The sequence below is a fragment of the Magallana gigas genome, chromosome 1 (genome assembly GCF_963853765.1).
Source record: "Magallana gigas chromosome 1, xbMagGiga1.1, whole genome shotgun sequence".
NCBI classification, from domain to species: domain Eukaryota; kingdom Metazoa; phylum Mollusca; class Bivalvia; order Ostreida; family Ostreidae; genus Magallana; species Magallana gigas.
The window spans coordinates 52,586,932-52,608,051 of record NC_088853.1 but is presented as its reverse complement, the minus strand read 5'-3'; the positions used below and the strand labels follow the sequence as shown (position 1 = coordinate 52,608,051).

Here is a 21,120-nt window from a genome sequence, read left to right as displayed (position 1 = left end):
ACTTAAATAATTAACTTTGTCACTTTGATGTACATTTAAAATTTTCTACAGTTGATGCATTTAGATATCTTCAGATGATTCCTTTTAAAAACCAGATGGTAGACTTAAGTGCATGCATTTGCAAATAAAATAAGAAATGATGTTTTCCCTGTAAAAATTATTCATTTATGATACGAGATCTGAAAAGAAAAAAACCCAACTTATTACACGAAATAGCAAAGACACGAAAAATATTATATGTATATATATGCATGTATTATTAGATACTGACATGTAGTTACAAGCTTGATTCATAAACATTGTTTAAAAACAGAGTTTTTCTATTGTAGCTTTTATGCAAAACTACTTAAGTTGGCCCCCTTTCTCAATTACTACTTCTGCATTCAATAACATACTCCTGAATGCAAATGGTTTCCATAAGATATGCGAATAAGTTAGTTTCTATTGCAGTTTTGACATATAGTACTAATCAACTCATCGGCTAAATGTAAGAAAGAAAAGCTAAAGCGGCTAAAGATGACATTTATTCACACTGAATAATGCTGCCGCGTCAATTTTTGTTCACTTACCAACAAAAGAGTAAAAGTGGTAACGTAGTAAAAGTTGTAAAGCAGTAATGTAAAATGTTTTTTCAGAAATTCTTGCTTGCTTGTCATAGTTTCATTCAAACAAAGGTTATATTTAAATATGCCTCAAAGATGATAGTATTTCCGACAATATGATGCTTCGCAAAAATGTTCGCTGATTTAGAACAATGAAATAACAGTAATAAAATATGGTCCTCGTATCTGAAATTACACAATCACTAAAATAAAATAATACAAGTGCATATCTCTTACTGCAAATCATGATATAAGAATCTTTAAATAGCAACGTTTTCCAAAATCAATGATAATTTGACCCAAAGAAATTTTTAAAAAGTGACATATGATACACAAAGATTGAAATACAATGTATACAGATCACATGTGTCTCTGTTGTATTGATGAATAAAAGTAAAAGATATCAACATAAATTTTGAATGATGTAAAATAGACATTTATTTTGCACTGCATGCACATTCTAAATTTACCTGAGAGAGGAGTTGCTGTCGGAAGGCACCATTTCTAGACATTTGCAACAAATAACTGGTGAGTAAAGTTTTTAAAGAAATGTTCTAATAATGTAAGTGCTGATCTGAGCGATAATATATTAAATATTTTTTGGTCACTTTTACCCGCTTAAATCATATAAGTACATATATGTTGGATGTAATTCATTGTCTATCGATTATTACGGATATGGGTTACTTGCTTATTTGAGGGAATTTAATTTCGTTGATGCGTCGGCTAACAGTTTCAGTGAACATTTTCGTCGAGAATTTAACTTCGAAGGGGAAGACTACCTACGAATTGCACGAAAATTGAGCAACCACTTATTCTAATGATATTGAAAAAAACATGTTGCAAAAACGAAAATGTGTAACTGTGCAAAAGCTGAAGAAAATGCCTTTGAAATACCGACAGTAGATTTAAAAAAAAGATAATTTAAGGGAAAAGAAAAAATACACATCAATCAAATGAGTTCATATTCTGAGATGGGTGTTTCTTGATAATTTTTTTTTCATTTCTTTTATGTACAGAGTGTTACAGTACAAGGTGTACTTTTGTTTTGTTTTACGCCTTCAAGTGGTAGTCTTAACTCGATTACCTTGTGCATAAAAATTTGTTGTTAGAAAAAAATTCAAAACACTGATCCAAACTACATATACGTGAGTAATAGTTTCGTTTTCGGCAGTTATATTTGTACATTTATCCGATTTAATTGATAATTAATTTAATTTAATGAAATTTAACTAAATAGTCGCTCTGGAGTCACCCCATGGGGATTCTTGATATTGGGCCTCGTAGAGAATTGGTTTACAAGTGTAATTTGAATGACAGTTTATTCAGCATATCTCGAAAAAAGCTTTGTTGATTCTTTAATTCAATTGTATACGTCAATATTACAACTGAAAGCGTTGTTGATTTTCTTTTCTAAGAAAAATAGACAAAGAGTGAGGAAGATGCTAAACATTTTTAAATTAAGGAATTCAGTAGGCATAATTTGTAAGTGGCCTAAAAAAAAATTTCTGAGAGTTTTTAGATCCATGAGTAGTTCAAAAATACCGAACCCGATCGGAAATTATTTTCAAGTCGGTTTTTTGATAAGGTCTATTCGAAGTCTATTCGAAGTCGTTTAATATTACCGAAAACAAATACATATAAGCTCAATGTTTCATTGGTTAACAACACTAGTATCAAGACATTCAAAAAAGTGTCTTAAACTTTACTACTTATTATGTATGTGTTATTTAATAATATCTACAATTTGAAATAATTTTTTGGCGTGAAAATGATCAAATAAAAGAATATGGGTTACCATTGTCATGAAAAATTGAACTATAAGGGACATACTACAATTGTTTTAGGATATATGCGCATGAGATATTTTCCAATCTTAAAGAATTATAAAGTCCATGTGTAGCTCTAATTAAAAAATATCCCAGAATATTCACGAAAAAACATTAGTTGGAAATAACCCTTTAGGAAAGAAAGTCTGCAAATGGTCATCTAACGACGTTTATTTTATGAGGAATTAAATCAACATAATTTTTTCTTTTTGAATTCATAATCCACTTTTTCTTTATCAAGGTCAAAAAATGAAAGGCAGCTCTTTTCTCATCCTCTGTTTTTTATTCCTTATAATGGATGTATCGAGAGATACCCAAGCTGCTTACAAAAAATCTTTGAAAAAGGTAAGTATACACTTACTATATTTTTTATGATGATTAATATATGAAAGTTTGAAAGAAAAAAAAAGTCTGTAAAACAAATACATGGATAAATATCTCGTATTACATGTAGACCAACTTTGTAATAAACATTGCGTTTTGTATTGATTTGTCTGTAATATTCAAAATGAAGTGTTGATATTCACTTTTTAATTGGATGAATCGACAGTATTTTAATAAGACAACATGTATTGAAAGTGGGATATTGAAAGTAAAACTTACTTTATGTACAGCGATTTGATTTAATTGAATCCTCAAAATATCCTTTAAAGAGACGGTAGAGATGAAAACACACGTGTGAATAACTTCAGATTTACTCATTGTATCGTTAGGAAATAAGAAATAACGTTCATTGTAATAGTTGAAATACATAAAAATTCCTTTCACATACCTAATTAACGTAATTATGAGCTTTCAGAAACTCAAGGGTCGTACAAACCGGGATAATCTTATCTCGTTTTTTGTCCACGTGGAATTTGATTGACAGTAATTGACACGTGCTAAGAACTGCAAGATCTTCGTCCGACTACGGCCATCATGGTATACGAGGTTAGAGGGACTCTCTAAACGGAACACATCATCACTTTCTCGATAATGTATTGATGGTTTACCAATTTCGGTTCATTTCAAAATGAACAGACATAAATATGTCAAATAACCCCTCAAGAGGCCTCATTTACAAAAATGACTTTAGGTTGTAGCAACTCCTACGATAATCAAGCAATTAAAGTACATGTTTATAAAATAATAATTGTGGTTATTTTTAAAACTTTGAACACTTATTACCTGGGAGAAGTAGAAATGGCATATTTTTATCAACAAACATATCCAGGAGAATCTGTCCAAGCCTTGCATGTGATTTGTTTACAGTAAATACGCATGCGTATTAGAATTGAAGGCTTGATCCCGTAACACGTTGGCTTGCGATGTAATTATGAATAGGTTATACGTATTTATTAATTTCAAAGAAATAATTAGATTTATTTCATGGAGAACTTTTTAATTTTCTGAAAGTTTTTAGATCCATCAGTAGTTCAAAAATACCGAACCCGATCGGAAAATATTTTCAAGTCGGTTTTTTGATAAGGTTCGCCGTACTGTCTCTTTAAAATACTTAATAATGAAAGTAAAACAGGTATAATTGCAATGAAAATAAATGTTATGTTTGTAATTTTAAAAATGCATGTATTACAATGATTTTCTTTATTTAGGATGATTGCAGATCAAAACGGCTGTCATCTCGTGCCACTGCTGTGTTTCCTGGACTTTATTTTTATGACAATATTTGTCGTGTCAGTTATAAAGATTTAGTAATGAAACTACTCGCCAATGTTGCTTAATTTCTAAAATGAGCAAATAAAAGGCAATTGTAAAACAATAATTCATTTATTATCTGACACGCTTCTAGACAGAAGTAAACACATTGGTCGTAGAAGTAAATTAAAGGCTGTTCAAATATTAAAATGTTAAAATTCTAAAATATAATATTTTTATGAATCGTACATATGTAACAGCAATGGCATTTAAATTTTCTGTTACATATCAATACCACCTTAAACTCCAGATATGTTGCTGAAGATAATCAATACATTTTTATACCAAAGAGGAAATAAATTCAGACTTTCACGAAAATATATAATGCGTGAAACTTTAAAACTTGTTCAAAGAATTGTAAAAATCTGTCATAATACAACCAGTCTACGCAAGTCAAATAAACATATGAACAGGCAACGCAATTGTTTCCTCTTTCTAACGCCCCGACCCAGAAAGTTGGCTTTATTTTTTTAAATTTCAGGGGGGAACCGCCATAATTATACTGTATAGCCTACAATGTAATATATATTTTTAACTCCTTTGCCTTCGTTATCAAGGGGCAAATTTTTAGATTGCTCAAATTCATCATAAAAAAGAAAAAAAATGAACAGCTGGGATGATTTAAAACAAGAGACCTAATGGTCACCACGCTCACCAAAACAACCTTTCAGTATTACTGTAGGGTCACAATTTACACAATTTTTTTTTTTTTTTTAAGAAATTATCATTTGAATAGAAGTACAGATTTATTTTCCTGTTTTTTTTTCAGCTTATTCCAACCGTTCTTTGCTAGGCATTCAGAAGTAGAAAGGAAAATATTGATGATCAACAATTGATGGACACTTTTTACCATTAATATATGGACTCTATGGGGAGGAAGGGGTTCATTTCGGAACATTTTACTTCATCCTCTCCATTAGATGCTACATATAACCGAAAAACAAGATACGTTATTGGTAGTATTTGGCCGCAAAATGTATGATATTATCAACGGATTTGGGTTACTGATGTTGCGTATTGTTTTAGGTATGATATAAGGTTAATCCCTCAAGCACTGAAATAACTTCATTTTTCATCATGACGTCACTTATGCGCATTTAAAATAGAACACTCGGTAAAATCCCATACTATATGATGTTTTATGAGCAGTTTTAGTTAAAATTATACACTTTCACATCAGACAACCACCAACTTATTTTACGTGCAGGCTCATAATTCCATCATTTACTTACAATTAAAATGGTGTGGGTTGTCACATGTGTTGTCACATGTGAGCAATATAATTAAAAAAATGATTACAGAAAATTGTATTTTATCGACATTAATTACGCTTTTATCTATTGGTTTAGATCTCAACAACGCTATCAAGGCTAAAAGAAGCTGATTAGCAGCATGTATAATTAAGGTCTTCCGTTTCAAACAGAAGACCTCATTGTTTTTGCTTTGTTTCTTTTTCCCTATTCTTCTATATTATTAAGGTATCCCGTTTTCCACCGGAAGAACTAATTGTTTTAGATCAGTTTTTCCCCTATTATTTATTTTTTTCCTTATAAAATTTGTGCAGGCAATTTCTCGAAAATGGCTCAGCCGATTTTAATGAAACTTTTAGATCTAATAAATATTTTTTTTACAGACCCTGAAACGTACTAATACACCAAAAAGGCGTGCGACTTTCGTGCGAGAAACGTTTCGTGTAAACCGTTTAGCATTTCGTGTAAACCACTTAGCGTTTCGTGTGAATCGTGAAGCGTTTCGTGTAAACCGTTTAGCGTTTCGGGCAAAGCGTGCAGCGTTTGAGGCAAAGCGGGTAAATCGTTTCGGGCAAAGCGTGCGAGAACCGTGTGAAACGTTCATCAGATTTCACTCGGAACTCTCTGACAATTTAATTGTTTCAAAATAGCTCTCGTATTAAACACTACTTTAAACTATTTGTGATTGGCAAAACTTCTTTGAGATATTCTCGTGAAAAAATCTATAAGAAATGATATACTTATCTTTTTACAAAATTGAATTAATATTTAACAAACAAAAGAAAAGTACGCGTATTGAAAGAAGACTAGTTACTGAGACTATTCGATTGTGTACAACCAGTACACATAACCTCGGACATCGGGTAAGACCTGCACCTGGCTGAACCTGCTTTAAATGATGTTCTAAATAATTTGCAATCTTCAAAATTTCGTTAAATGGTCCACTTAAGGAGATAAGGGATCGACCCCTGAAACGATCTTTTCTATATATCTCAAAAGCAGAAACAAATTTCTAAACATTTGTTGAACAAAATGTGTTGACATTTAAATGACTTTTTATTTGATATCAAGAAAAAGGGGCTGGCCCCTCAAAATAGGGATATTTAATGAAAGGTTATAGAAGCAAATATGATTATCTTACAGATATGTATCAAAGCAATCTAATGATTTTGTCATTTGTTACGTAATAGAGATTTTTAGGGGCCAATAGGCCAAAACTTTGATCACCAATATCTCAGAAAATACAAATATTTTGAAATTCAGTATAGAAGACAAAAAGCTCAAAATGATGTTCTAAATAATATGCAATGCAATTCTCAAAATCACGTTAAACGGTCCCTTAAAGAAAATATAGGATCGGCCCCTAAACGTTCTTTCGCATAAATCTTAAAAAACGGTATCAAATTTCTACACTTGTTGAATAAAATTATAGAGATTTAGTGACCTTTCATTTGATATCAAGAAAAATGGGGCTGGTCCTTCAAATTAGGGGACCAAGGCTCTAAAGACTTTTATCTGTAGCCCATTACTGAAAAGTGAAAAATTATTGAAGCAAATGTGCTTATACTACAGTTATGTATCCACGCAATGTAATGATTTAATCATTTTTTACGTAACTAGCGACTTTTAGGGGCCAAAAATCCAAGTATGATCAGCAATTTCTCATAAAGGACAAATATGTTGAAATGCAGTACAGAAAAAAAGATACTTAAAATGATTTACTAAATAATTATAATTTGCAATTTTCAAAATTTGGTTAAACGGCTCCTATTACAATGTAGGAGATAAGAGATCGGTCTCTAAAATGTTATTTTCCAAAATTTTCAAGAACGGTAACGAATTTCTTAACACTTGTCTTGAGATTTAAATTACCTTTTATTTGATATCACGAAAAAGGGGCTGGCCTTTCAATTTAGGGGAACAAAGGGCTCTAAAGTCTTTCATCTGTAGCCCTCTACTAAGGGATATATAAGGAACGGTTTATCTTACAGTTATGTAGCAAAAATAAAATGATTATATCATGTGTTATGTAATAAGGGGTTCTAGGGGGTCAATAGTCCAAAACTATGATCCCCTATACCTCAAAATGGAAATTTTTTTTAAATGCAGTATAGAAGACAAGATGTTAAAAATGATGTACTTAACAACATGCAACCTAAAAAATTTGGTTCAGCGGCCCAAAAAAGGTAATAAGAAAACATCCCCCAAAACGTTTTTCTCAGATTTTTCAAGACCGGTGACGAATTTCTAAACACTTGTCGAACCAAATGTCTTAAGAATTTAATAATATTTAATTTGATAGCAAAAAGGAGGGACTGGTCTCTTCAATTAGAGACCAAGAGGGGTCTAAATGTTTTCAAACAAAGCACTTACAACTGAAACAAGGTAGTATCTGGCCCTGAAAATACAGACCCTGTTCTTCTATTTTATATTATATCATATCATGTTTAGCTGTTAAATAGCAAATTCGAGATCGAACATATACATCTCAAATTCTAAAAATCAGATGGAAGACATCCTCCTTACTTTTTATTTCTGTAATAAATAGCTTTGAAAAGCATATCACTCCGCGTGCGTCTTGATAAAACGATTAATTATAGTACTCCGTAATAAGTACAGCTATTCAAAGACAAATTTTTCAGGTTTTTATCATATAATTCTGGCCAGTCCCTTGCTGAGCACTCAGAAGCAGAGACTACAATATTGTAGATCAATAATCTGTACAGTTTTAACTTCAAACGCACAGTCTTTTTTGTGAAAGGGGGTGTGGGTGGATTTTGCATTTTTTTTACCCTTTCCTTCTTCGTTAGATACATGTATCATCAAAATTATTCCACGATAGGCCATTTTTTTTACTTTAAGGAGCTTAATATTAATATAATCATTTTAATGATTAACCTATGTTATGTCATATTTTTCGAAGCATTGTCACGAATGGTCCGCTGTACACATTTCCAAAAACGAAAGAGTGGGAAACTGACTACTAGTATATAGTGTGCACTCGACGGGGACAATCTGGCTATGGATTATATAAACAGTTTTCCATGAAGTGAAATCTACTACAAATATTAACTACAGTGAAAAATAGTTTCAGGTGGACAATAATTATACGGTACATATTTTACACAATGGTGGTGTTAACTAAGTAATCATACCTGCATTAATACACAGGCTATGCGATGATTGTAGCAGTTCACTACCGAAATGTTTCCAGTGGATGAAACTGTGCCACAGTTAACTGTTCGTGTGAATAAAATAAATGACCGCAGTCAACATTTTCAAATAAAATACACAACATTGTTATTCAGTCAGTACATCACTGTATATTGTTATGTCCACACCATCAACTTATCAATGATACGTTTAATCGATTGCGGTGAAGGAGACTGGTATTGTTTATCATTGGCGCAGCTGTCAAACTGAATGTAGCGTAATTTGATAACTCCCATCAAAATATATAAAAAATACAGCATTGTCGTAATTCATATTCCCTTTTTTGCAAAGATAAAGGATATAATATTTACAAGGTCGTTCATATCTAACAGTTTACATGATGCATTCTGAAAAAAGCGAGCATATATATTAATTACACATTTTGGAAACTCTGCGAACGCTGCTTGATTGCTTACTGCCAAAGATGAAATCTTAGGTTAAGATTTCAAAGACAGTTATTGATAGACTAGCAGAACATGATAATCGTTTCGGTCCATCTGGTGAAAATTAGCATGTTTTAGAATGTTGCGTAAACATTGCATGTTTATCTACCGCAAAACACATAACCATAAAATTGGTTACGTAATAGCAGGATATTTAGACAAAGATTGGTTTTAGACATGGCAGTAGGAGAATCGATGTATTATGAATTTGGATTTCAAAGCTAAGACATATTGCTGCAGCGTTTCCTAAACAGTAAGTACATGATTCTAATATAACATTAATTTGTTATATTCAGTAGTATTTTTTCACTATATAACAATATATAAACGAATAGTCAATAATCGTAGTATTAGCTCGTCAGAAAAAAATATAGACCGGTTAATTTTTTTTATTGTTATACCCTTGTAAGACAATTACTTTATAACTCTATACGAAAGAAGTCCAGCATCTGAATGTTAGACTGGATGTTTGATTGGAACTGTTAAAGGGACATGGCCACGAATTTGGTCAAATTCTATTATTCTGTTTTGTTCTTTTTTTTTAATATGTTTTACGGTGCGACCGTTGGGGCGAGCACAGCATGTGATCAAACAATGAATTATAATAAATTAATAAAATAAAATTAACAACGTGAAATTTGAATGCCAAAAAATAAAACATACCTATTTTTCAGTAAATTTTCATTATTCATAGTTTATAAGATTGGTTATAATTTATTTATTTATATGTAGAACAATAGTTTAATCTCAGATACAATGTTGTAAATAATAAAGATTTTAATATATAAATATTCATTGCACTGCATCTCCTCTTTTAAAATGATTGTGATTATGATTGATTGATTGATTTCCCCCTTTTTTTTTGGCAGTAGACATTTTTTCTTAAACTTACATATAAAACTTGACTCATCATAGAGCTCCCCCCATGCTAAAGTTTTTTTCATTTTTGTCAATTTATACATAGAAAATCGACTTACCATGGATTTGCCCCTCCACTTAAAAAAAATAATTAATGTTTAATTTTATTTTTAATTTACGCTTAAAAATATTTGCTTATCATGTTAAAAGAACATGGTGTTGTCCCCCCCCCCCCCCCCCCGCATGTAATAAATGGAAGTAAAAATAAAGAAACCATTGAACTGCTAAAGAGCTGAAGGATTAGAATTTTCATGATTTATTTTTCTTTTTGCTTGCAAAGATTTTTTGGATGAGGCTGCCATCCACCCACCCACCCCCTTTAAAAAAAAAGGCGCTGCTACGTATAACGTTACGTTTCAGGAAATTACCGTAATTATAGTGAATAAAATATTTGTGAGCATTCATCCAAATTAGTGCAATTTACAACTGTTTCCTGTATCTGAAGAAATGTCCTTATTCGTCAGCTGTTCTTTATCTTAGCCTTTGCAAGATTTTAAGAGGATTTTGGTCATTTCAGCAGATTTATAATAACTTCAATTAGAGTAATTTCCCCTTATCAGTGCTTACTGTGACGTCAAAGCTGACGTTGGTTAAGTGTCGTCTTACTCTTTAAAACTCCCCTGAGAAATAAAAGTATGCGAAGTAAACTGTTTTATTTACTTAAAAAGCATGATGTTCTTAAAATTACACATCTTATAAGCTTTCCAAAGGTTTTACTTTGATTCTCGGGAGAACGTGATGTTGGAACGTGAGGTTGGAAACCATTGGTACTATGAATTGTGGGTCAAAATTTACTGACTCCGAAAAAATATATCGGATCAATGTGTAAACGTTTGTGACGTCACACGATTATTTTTGATTGAAAGTGTACTGAGGTGAACTTTAGAGGTAACATTGACTGTATGTCGCTTACATCGTTATTGTTTTTACTGTCTAAATTTGTCTTGCTGATTCTCGTGAGAGTGTGAAGTGATAAAAATTGCCATGATTACAGGGAACTACTGGGACGATTAAAACGATGCATTACTGGTCCGATTTACTGACGCCAAAAAAATCCGTTGAATGAATGTGCAACTAGTCCGAATTTTCTATTCACACACGCCTTGCTGGTAGAGCTCGCTTCGCGCCGGCGCTGCGCGCCGGCGAGCTGCGCTCGCTATTAATGATACTTTAGGAATGCATTTCTTGTGATCATGTGAAATTAAAGAGCCAGGACAAGGGACGCGCTATCTGACATTTTCCTATCATAACGGATATAAGGATTAGCGACATACTGTGAAGTAAAATCAGGTAGAGCATCTGTAATTTTAATAATATTTCGGACGGCAAAATACCAGTGACTGTCTGATGCCGAGAATATTTTAGTAATGATTTTTGGGCAAAATTGAATTCATAAAATAAAAATTGAGCTAAGAAAATTACGGCGATTTGTTTTAAGACCCTTTCTTAGATTCTGATTTGTTTCTTCATATAACAAAACAAATGTTGACCAGGGTTACGGGCATTGATTATGTTAGCTCACAAGGGACAAAATATTGTCCGACGCAAAGCGTATCATATTAATTATTTAAAATATCTAATGAAATTCCTATTTTCATAAGAGCTAGATAATTATATTGTTAGATACATTTTTGATAATATAAGATATTGTTATCTTCCTTTGTACATTAGGATATCGAAAGAATATTCCACCATTTTGATTACTCAATTCTGATTTTTATATTCTTTGAAAGTGATTTCAATAAACCTTTGCTACTCTAAAACAAGATGACTTTATACTAGACAGTCAGTCGAGGCAAATGACTTTATAATACACAGTCAGTCAAGGCAAGTCATGAAAGTTAGCAATGTTTTCTAGCATCACATGTACATGAATATGCGAATGATTGTAGGGTTAAGTTAGATAGAACATCTGTCGCAAGACTCATACGAGCGGTGAAACATTCCCAGATACCGTTTGATTTAAAAACAAATCTTAGGAAATTGAAAAAGGGCGAAGGTGCACTAATGAATTATATGCTTAACTGAGAAATTGCGGCATATTTTTTTAATTTTTTTTTTTTTAGGATTTATTGTTTTGGTTTGTTTTCTTATAAAACAAAACCATGTTTGGTACCGTGTTTTTTTATATTCTGCGAACTAAAATGAGTTGAATAATTATATAACAAAAAGAGTACAAATCAAATAATATAATGCAAAATCAGGACATAATTATATTTGATAAGGTCCAATTAAACAGTAAACAGAAAATGTGTTTCACAACCAGTTTGTCTTCACATTTTTTTCCTTCGGAAGTATAGAGTAGCAATTCTACTGAAGTATTGATGTCTTAAAATGATACCCACCATAGGTAAACGTTGTTGTTGAGGAAGCATGCGCTTGTGAAATCCTAGTCACAAACTACTAAGAAACATTCATTTTGACTCCAAAACATTCATCTAAAAAAAGATTTTTTTAGTGACGCCATTTAAACATTATGACATCATCAGTATAATTACCTCATCAATGTTACAAAACGAAATTATTGAAGTTTCAATCAAATCGAATGGTGAAAGTAAATTGAATAGATCTGCATGCTGAGTTTCAACAGTGAATATGTATAACATTCTAATTTGTACCTTGTTGTTTATTAAAACTGTTTCCGGTCTCTGTCCCACGGTCTACAGAAGTGCACCATTCTGTTTGGTTTTCTTTTCATTAAATTGCTTACCGCCGTCTGACAGAAAACCTGTAAGAAAGGTTTTGTTTTTCGTTATTAGGAAGTAAATTGTGTATGGAGGCAACTGATACAAAGAATTAAAAAAGAGACTTTTTAACTTAATATAGTTTACTTACCAAAGGATGTTGGTGATTACAGCGGACGGTATAAACGGTCTTATTTTATTACTTTTTTATATGAGGTAAAAAAAAACTAAGGATAGTTAAATAAGAATAACGTTGAAATATTTGTGTTGTAATTCTTTTAAAATTCCTCTCTTTATAGAAACTTGAATGACAAGATAACACCATTCTTCTTTACTTTATTATTCTTGTTTGTCCAATGCTTTGCCAAAGGTGAGTATTTTTTTTTAATTTAATCTTTAATATCTATCGGTATACCTTTCATCCTAAATTTTGTATATTTGATATTTTTATGCATCAAATGTACCATTTGAATTCATCTTTTTTTATCATTATTTATAAACTTTTATCTTATGATTGTTCAATACACTTTGAAATAATTTTTTATATCAGTAGAAGTATAATACATGTAATTGGTTAATGTAAAACTCGGTCAAATTTGTATGTAAATTAATCATAAATGTACATTGTAAGTAATTGATTTAACGTTTAGCAAACATGTAAAAAAATCTAATGGACTCACAAGCATTAAAAGCTTAGATAAGAGCTAGGAAACATGTTTCGCTAAAAAAGTTTGTTAAAGTTAAATCTTCTCCATGCCATGAAGGCATATCGGGCCGGTGCTTATTTTCCGTTTCCGTGGTGCTAAACAGATAAGAATCATTGACACCCCCCCCCCCCCGATGGGGCACCAGTCCATCGCAGGCAAAAAAAAGATTGTTGATATCTAAGCTCTTCTTAACATCTACATATATGCTATGCTGTGCTTCAGTATCATTCGACTTTTATTTCAGATTACAATTTTACTAAGAAACAGTTATATGTAAGTGTCTATCCCTTAATAAAATCAGGGAAAAGACTTTAATTATAGTCCTTGAAACCTTCTACTTTCCTATTATTGCATTCGTTCACCGTTTGCTCAGCATGCGTTCAGCTTGCGCTCACAGTGTCACTGTTTACGCACCGTGCATTCATCGTTTACAGTTTTGCGCTCCCCGCTCCACTACGTTTTCGCTTACCATTCACAGTGCGTTCATCGTGTGCTCAAAATGCGTTCAGTATGTGATCAGCGACTGATCAACGTTCGATCACAGTTTACGTGTTTTTAATCTCCATTGGCATTCGGACCTCCGACGTTGAAAGATCAGTTTTGAAAACAGGAAAACAGATCTGAGCATGCGTTTTTAATAACAGGACATTTATTTAATTCAGTATGAGTGTCGTTTTGAAAGATTAAAGGATTAAGATACCTAAAAGAATCGTATCACATTCAGATAAGTAATACATGCTGTACACCTCTAGCCTTTTCAGGACCGCTCAGTGAAAAATTAAAGAAGCAATTAATGGGATGAAGCTTAAAGGGGTCATGTGATATTTCTTTGTTAGGCAGTTACCAATGAGACTTATTTTGTAGTTTGTGAACACATACATGCATGCATTTGTTGTGCTATTTATTGTCGCCCCCTTAATACATTGTATTAATTTAACAAATTTTTTTTTTTATTTGTTAATATAGATAAATTGTCATCCATGTATGTTTACCAAATATAATGATTAGGTTAAAGGCATGAATCAACCTTGTCTAGAGTTTGTTCACTTATCTATACAAGCCGCATATTCCCCAAGTTCAGTGACGATCACTCTAAAAATCTTTCAATCGATGCATGACTAATTTAATAATGCTCAATAAAATTCGCCTCTCATATCCCCTTATCAACAGTTTTTTTCCTGAAATATTTAATGGCAGATTGTATTGTTATTCTATTATTATTTTGAATGTTTTCTTTATTCAAAATCAGCAACTGCTTTTAGTCTATTGTTTTTCAAGATATGAGGTTTGCACGTGTAATGTTTTAGATCATTATTTGCCTATATGTTCTTCATGATATGCAATTTCCCTAACATGTTTTTCTTTTCATTTGCATATTTCTTAAAAGAATGTGACAATGGAACAAATGAAGATGGGTGCCACACAGAATGTATACATTGTTTGAATTTGACTCAGTGCCAACTTTTGAATGGAACTTGTTCATACGGATGTAAACCAGGGTATCGAGGTCCTAAATGCAATAAGAGTAAGTTTAGCAGAACACTATGTTTTGTATAGGTTATTTAAAGCAAGAATACGCTGTAGAATCTTTGCCATACATTTGGAGAAAATTAAAATAAAACTATTTTTTGTACGGTCATATAGGTACAAAGGAGAAAACTCAGATATGTATTTTTTTTTTTGGAAAAAATAACAGTATTTATCAGTGCTATTTTTTCATTCTAAATTACACTATTAAGCTAATGTTGTTCTATCTGTTTTTCTCCGATGATTTGCTTTTTTGGAAATTTGTATTGTTACTGATTTCAGAATGTAAACCCAATACCTTTGGAGCTAACTGTAGCATGATTTGTGGACATTGTTCTAGAAAAAAACGATGTCATCATATTTCTGGAAACTGTAGAGGTGGATGTGATAGAGGGTTTCAGAGGCCGAACTGCAATACAAGTATATAAATCTGGTTTGAAAATCGTTTTAATTGAAGTTGAAGAAAAAAAAAACTCGTGTTCATTTACTAAAATTTGTTGATACTCTAAAGATGTTAAGTTTAATTTACGCTGTCTTACCTAAAGTCAAGAATAGACATTGTGATTGATACATGTTAGATTATACCTAAGCATTAATATCCACCCCAATAGTGTAAGCGATATGTTCACTGAGAATTCTGAAAAAAGCACGGCCTGAAAGTTAACGATTGTTACAGTTACAAAAGATAAAATTATTTATTAGTAATCTGATAACAATTATTCACGTTTACATTTTTATCTCAATTTCTTATTTTTATTTTTATTTTTTGTCATTTATACACTCACCTATCACTGACCAAATTCTATAGTTTTTATTGAACTTTTCCCTAATATATTATTGAACATTTTAGAATGTAAAAACAAAAAGTATGGAAGAAACTGCAATCGACCATGTGGAAATTGTTTGAACAAAGCACAGTGCCACCCGTTTTATGGATATTGTATGGATGGATGTGCCACTGGCTTTGCGTTTCCAAGATGCAAAGGTACACACCCTATTGTTTTGCTCCATTGCATTCATATTTATTTTAACATTGAATCCATTTATATTGCTTAAAAAGAAAATCAAACAGTTGGTGGCATATAAATGTCTAATATCTTAACTTCCAATGACTTTAAACAATGCAATTGTTTTTGTTTTCTTTTGGTCAGTTTGGATATTTCGAATTTCAACAAAGTTATTTTTTCTCTAGAGCTAAAAATAAAACCAAGTCTTTGGCTCTTTAAAGCTCCTCGCCATAACCGTATTTGAATTTCTACATGTAGTCTGTAATAAATGGTGTTTTTGAAACAGATGAGGATATGACCATAAATATGATACAAAGTTGCAACTTTCACAATATACATATTTAACATTGTTATTTCAAGTGTCTAACACACTAGTATGTAAAAATATGTTACCCTGTAACTGCTTTAGATTCGGATATGCAGTTATCTTAACTCGGGGTTAACACTTAATTATTTTTTTTTCTAATTAGTTTTGTTAAAATAATAATATTTTTGGTTTTCAAAGAAATACATGGCACATAATTGTATCATAATGTGCTTGCAGGATGTATTATAGGGAAGTACGGTGAGAATTGCAACATGTCTTGCAGCGCCAGTTGCAAAAGGGCTGTATGTTATCGCAATACAGGAAAATGCATTGCTGGGTGCAAGAAAGGGTGGATAGGAGACAAATGCAATAAAGGTAATTTTACATAGTTTCATCTCTTTACAGGCATCGTTCGGTAATTAGGGGGTATACATTTATATCTTTAAAAGAAGATTTATTATTTTAAAGTTTTGGCTGTCAATCGATTATTAGGTGACATACATGTTTTTTTTTTTTGTTGTTGTTGTTTTGGTGTTTTTTTTTTTTTGATTTAGTATATTGTCAGTTTGTTTCTCGTCACAAAATCTCTGGAGTAAGAATTGTGACGCGTCCGTTCTTTGTTGCAAATCTTCAATGCTAATAAATCATAGATGTTTTTGGGGATAAGTTAAATCATCGTTTTTTTACAAAACAGGTCGAATTTATTCTTAAATTTTGCCTTTAAAATGATAAAAAGAGATACGTAGGGGCAAGTATTTGTTGGTATGATATTTCGCACTTTGTTAAAGAAGACAACATTAAATGTTCTTTCCACTTATATCTTTAATTGAAATATTGCCTGATAACGTCGAGCACGGCTATCCTGAATTAAAAAAAATAAATCTTACTATTATTGATTTCTAACGTTTAAGAACGGCTATATTTTCACATGCTTAAACAAATCGATTATTCTTTAATGCTTATGTAGATATTAATATAACTTTATCGTCAACTGTAAAAGTTGTGAAAGGAAATTTGGTTTCATTGAAAATAGTTGCAAACAAGAATGAAAAGACGATTTTTGTAAGTTTAGTACTGTTATGCTATTTTTGGCAAATTTACCTTAAAAAATGAATATGTGTCGGTTGATAAACTCACGTTGAACTTTTGGAACTTGGAGTTTCTTAAAATTTTCTTATAATAACGGACTTAGTTTTAGAAAAAAATGTTATAAATTTTCAGATGTTAAATCTAAAATATACGTTATAGTATATAAAATTTGAGAATTTGATGTTTTATAAACAAATAAACAAAATTAATTTCAGTCCGTTAACTGTTTAAATTATTATTTTGTTTCACATCAGAATGCGATCCTGGACGTTATGGTAAAAAATGTACCAAATTGTGCGGTCATTGCATTGGAGACACTAAGTGCCATCATGTGTCTGGAATGTGTTCTAAAGGATGCAAACCAGGGTACAGAGGAAATACTTGCAAAAAAGGTTAATCCATATTTTCAAAGATGTTATCAATTTGATACATTTTGTAAAGTTTATACTGTGGGATATTAACTTAATTTAACAAGAAATCAAAATAAAGGCAATTATACAATTTTTTTTTTGGTTTCCGCTTAAAGAGTAAAACATTAAAGTAGGTTATTGACAAGTAAAACCTGTGGACATTCAACAAAATATTTAAAATTTGCAAAAATAAAAAACAACTTACACGGAAACTCCCTTCCTTCCTCGTCAAAAAATGCAATAAAAAGTCACAGCTTTTCAATGACTAAGATACTTTTTACATTTTTTTACAGCGTGTTGGGAAGGTTTTTTTGGTCTTTACTGTAGCAAAGATTGTGGGCATTGCTTAAGAAGCAAACATTGTAATCATGAAACTGGAGCTTGTTCTGAAGGATGTAAACCAGGATACAAAGGGACTAGCTGTAAAGAAAGTAAAAATGTTAACTACTATAATATCAAATTGATATGCATGTAAGTTAAGGAAGCATACGGATAATTTTGCGTCTTATTTTGACTGTTCTATGTAAAATCGTAATATCAAATGACTGTTTTGAATCCTACCAAAAACTTGATATTTTCTGATTTAATGGATATCACTGCAATAAAATCGGGTAGAACATAACGGCCACCTCGGTGCATTATTACGTGATAACTATAAATAGCTTACATATCTTCTTTAGTATAAAATTAGATAGAACATCAGTACCCCGCAGTTTCCACAAAACAATAAACCTATTAAAGAAAGGCAAATCATCTATGTTTTATAAAAGACTACTGCTAAAATTCTATATTCCCCTTAGTTGCATAGATAACAAATCATTACAGAGTGTGATAATTATTTCTACGGAGGAAATTGCAGCACTCGATGTGGGTATTGCTTCGGCAATGAGCAATGTCATCACATTGATGGAACTTGCAAGAACGGATGCATTGAAGGTTTCAAGGGTTCTTACTGTACTGAAGGTACTAAGCGTTTATCTTTTATTAAATGGTATTAATGATGATACAAATGCTATACTTTATATTGTTTTACTACATCCGACTCGATAAACGTTAACCTTTCGTCTGTTTGATAATTTTAATAAAATATACGCGACTATATGAAGAACGTTCGTGGAGTAATATGTTTGTAATGATTTTAAAAAGTTGCTAACTCGTATTGAAAAAAAAAATGACAAAGTTTGTAACGAACACATTGCCATCAGACAGTTCCTTTAATACTTTGGATACTCCTTTTCACTTTAAAATGAAACTGCATTGAAAATAAATATATCATTCGCATGCTTACTTTAAGCTAATCGAGAAAATTATTAGGTATATATACTGATGCTGTAATTAAGTCAAAAATTATTTAGTACGCTATCTGGACACCACAGGTTGAAATCAAATATATATATAATGAATAGAAGCGTGATTATATACCAACTTGATAAAGATGGGTACACACTTGGGTGTAATTAAAACATACTTACACTTTAAAAAGTCTTGAAAGAAATAAACGCTTACATTTTGACTCGAAAATTACAGGTTAACAGAGGGGAACTCTTGGAAGGAACTGCAACCAAACTTGCAGCAGTAACTGCAAAAATAGGAGCATCTGTGAAAAAGATACAGGTCACTGTATTGATGGATGTGCAGCAGGATGGAAGGGTGACATTTGCAACAAAAGTACATGAATCTTTAAAATCAAATCTGCTAATGTATTTATGAATAACTTCTTTTGAGAAATCTTCAGATAAGACATCTTTGTATTGTTTAATTTTCAGGAAAGTTTGTTATTTTTCCATTGCAATGAATGGAACAAACAAATAGCTTTAATCCAACAAAATAGGATTGACGCAGCTTTTTTTAATAAGATATATACATGTTACTCTAAGTATCTGTATGCTAGTCAAATACAACATCATTGTCATATAAAATTATAGACGATGATGTTGTAAATAAATTTTGACTAATATATTTTATTTTTGGTGATTGTGTTTTTAACTTTATGATTAGTTACTTCTTTCAAGTGATTATAACCTCATAAATTAACTTGAATTACTGTTAGCTAATCAGGTAATTATGAATAATTTGATTTGTCAAAAAGAAAAAAAATGACAATAACAAACCGTCAACTATCTCAAAAATCCATAATACAAAGTACAAATTCAAAGCAGAGCAACACGGACCTCCAAAAAGATATAGGTGGATTTCTTTAATCGGCAAAAACCCGGAAAAGTCCGTAGACAATTAGGTGATTAATTATGGTCTAACAATTAGTATGAAAAACGTAAGTCAGCATGCGACCCAGTGGGAGATTGTATTTGCTGACAAAGGTCGTTGTATCCGCCATAGAACTTACGAAATGATGACATCAAACGAGGCTGTTGATAGTCCTGTTTTATCAACTTGTGTGTCAGTAGCTTTCCTCGCTTTAGAAACTTTTCATACGAAGAGCATGCCCTTGCGTATCGTATGAACGGAGAGACAAAAACACCATATGCAGGTGAGGAAGGTGTGTTGCTACATAAGTAAGGAAAGTTGACAATAGAAAAATGGAAGTCATCATAAAGTTTTTTTGTTATATTACCATCAATGTTCATTTTCAATGAAATATCCAAATATGAAACAGATGACGCAGACTCTGTGGTATATTCTGTTTCAAGTTCACGGGGGTACATGTATATCGAGCGATAATTGATGAAAGATTTATTTCTAGATCCTCGTCGTCGTATTTTGGTTTTTCACAAATAAGATTAAGTAACTTTGTTGCAATGGCAATTATTATGTTAGAAGTGCTCGATTGACTGTTTTATTGCATTCAAACAGATGTTACATATAAATATGTCTCGAAGATGATAACATATTATCGACAATATCATGAGTTATGCAGACTTCCTCATTTAGACCGATGACATAACTGAAATTAAACAGGTGTTCTTTAAGCATTCAACCGAATTCTAAAACACAACAAAATGTCCTTGTACTGCGATATTTGATACATGTAGCAGGGGGATATCTAAATAGCAAAGTAATTTAGAGTCAACAATAATTAGATCCTTTGAGAAAAAAAAGGCAGAAAATAATGCACAAGGATTCAAAACAAAATGTAAAACTGGATTGCATATTTTGATTTCTTTGCTGTTTGGTGTAACTTTACAGAGAGGCACCATTACTAGAATCCTGCAACAGATCACTACATGTAGTAATGTCTGGCAAAGCTATGTTCTGCTGATACTCTTAAGTGATTATTTAGTTATTAGTGAGTAAACAACACACGTGTGGATATATCTTTTATCTTCACGCCACTTTATGATCAAGATCTGGTAAATGATTGCAGACTGTCTGTTTGGTACTAGAACCATTATGACGGCACAATTGACTTAATGAATCTTTTTCCGTATTTTACGCCTTTTAAAGAATTATGTAGAAAATAATACAATATTTTGACATTCTA

The 21,120-nt window shown here is 31.6% G+C and overlaps 2 protein-coding genes and 1 long non-coding RNA gene across 3 annotated transcripts in view; 2 read left to right on the top strand and 1 right to left on the bottom strand.

The window, feature by feature from the left end:
- Positions 1-21,120, bottom strand: part of LOC117686878 (fucolectin) — a 122,242-nt gene that overhangs the window by 82,816 nt on the left and 18,306 nt on the right. The gene's annotated exons all lie outside the window — the stretch shown is intronic.
- On the top strand, positions 587-4,159 carry LOC105337620 (uncharacterized). The gene is made up of 3 exons (XR_010712134.1): positions 587-1,130; positions 2,673-2,776; positions 4,024-4,159. It is a non-coding gene; the product is annotated as an uncharacterized lncRNA (long non-coding RNA).
- Positions 9,069-19,350, top strand: LOC117687002 (multiple epidermal growth factor-like domains protein 10). The gene is made up of 10 exons (XM_066070809.1): positions 9,069-9,285; positions 12,934-13,004; positions 14,729-14,866; positions 15,151-15,288; positions 15,719-15,853; positions 16,420-16,557; positions 17,526-17,663; positions 17,975-18,112; positions 18,507-18,644; positions 19,209-19,350. The coding sequence occupies exons 4-10, from the start codon at positions 15,186-15,188 to the stop codon at positions 19,211-19,213; spliced, it is 795 nt and encodes a 264-aa protein (XP_065926881.1). The 5' UTR covers positions 9,069-9,285; positions 12,934-13,004; positions 14,729-14,866; positions 15,151-15,185; the 3' UTR covers positions 19,214-19,350.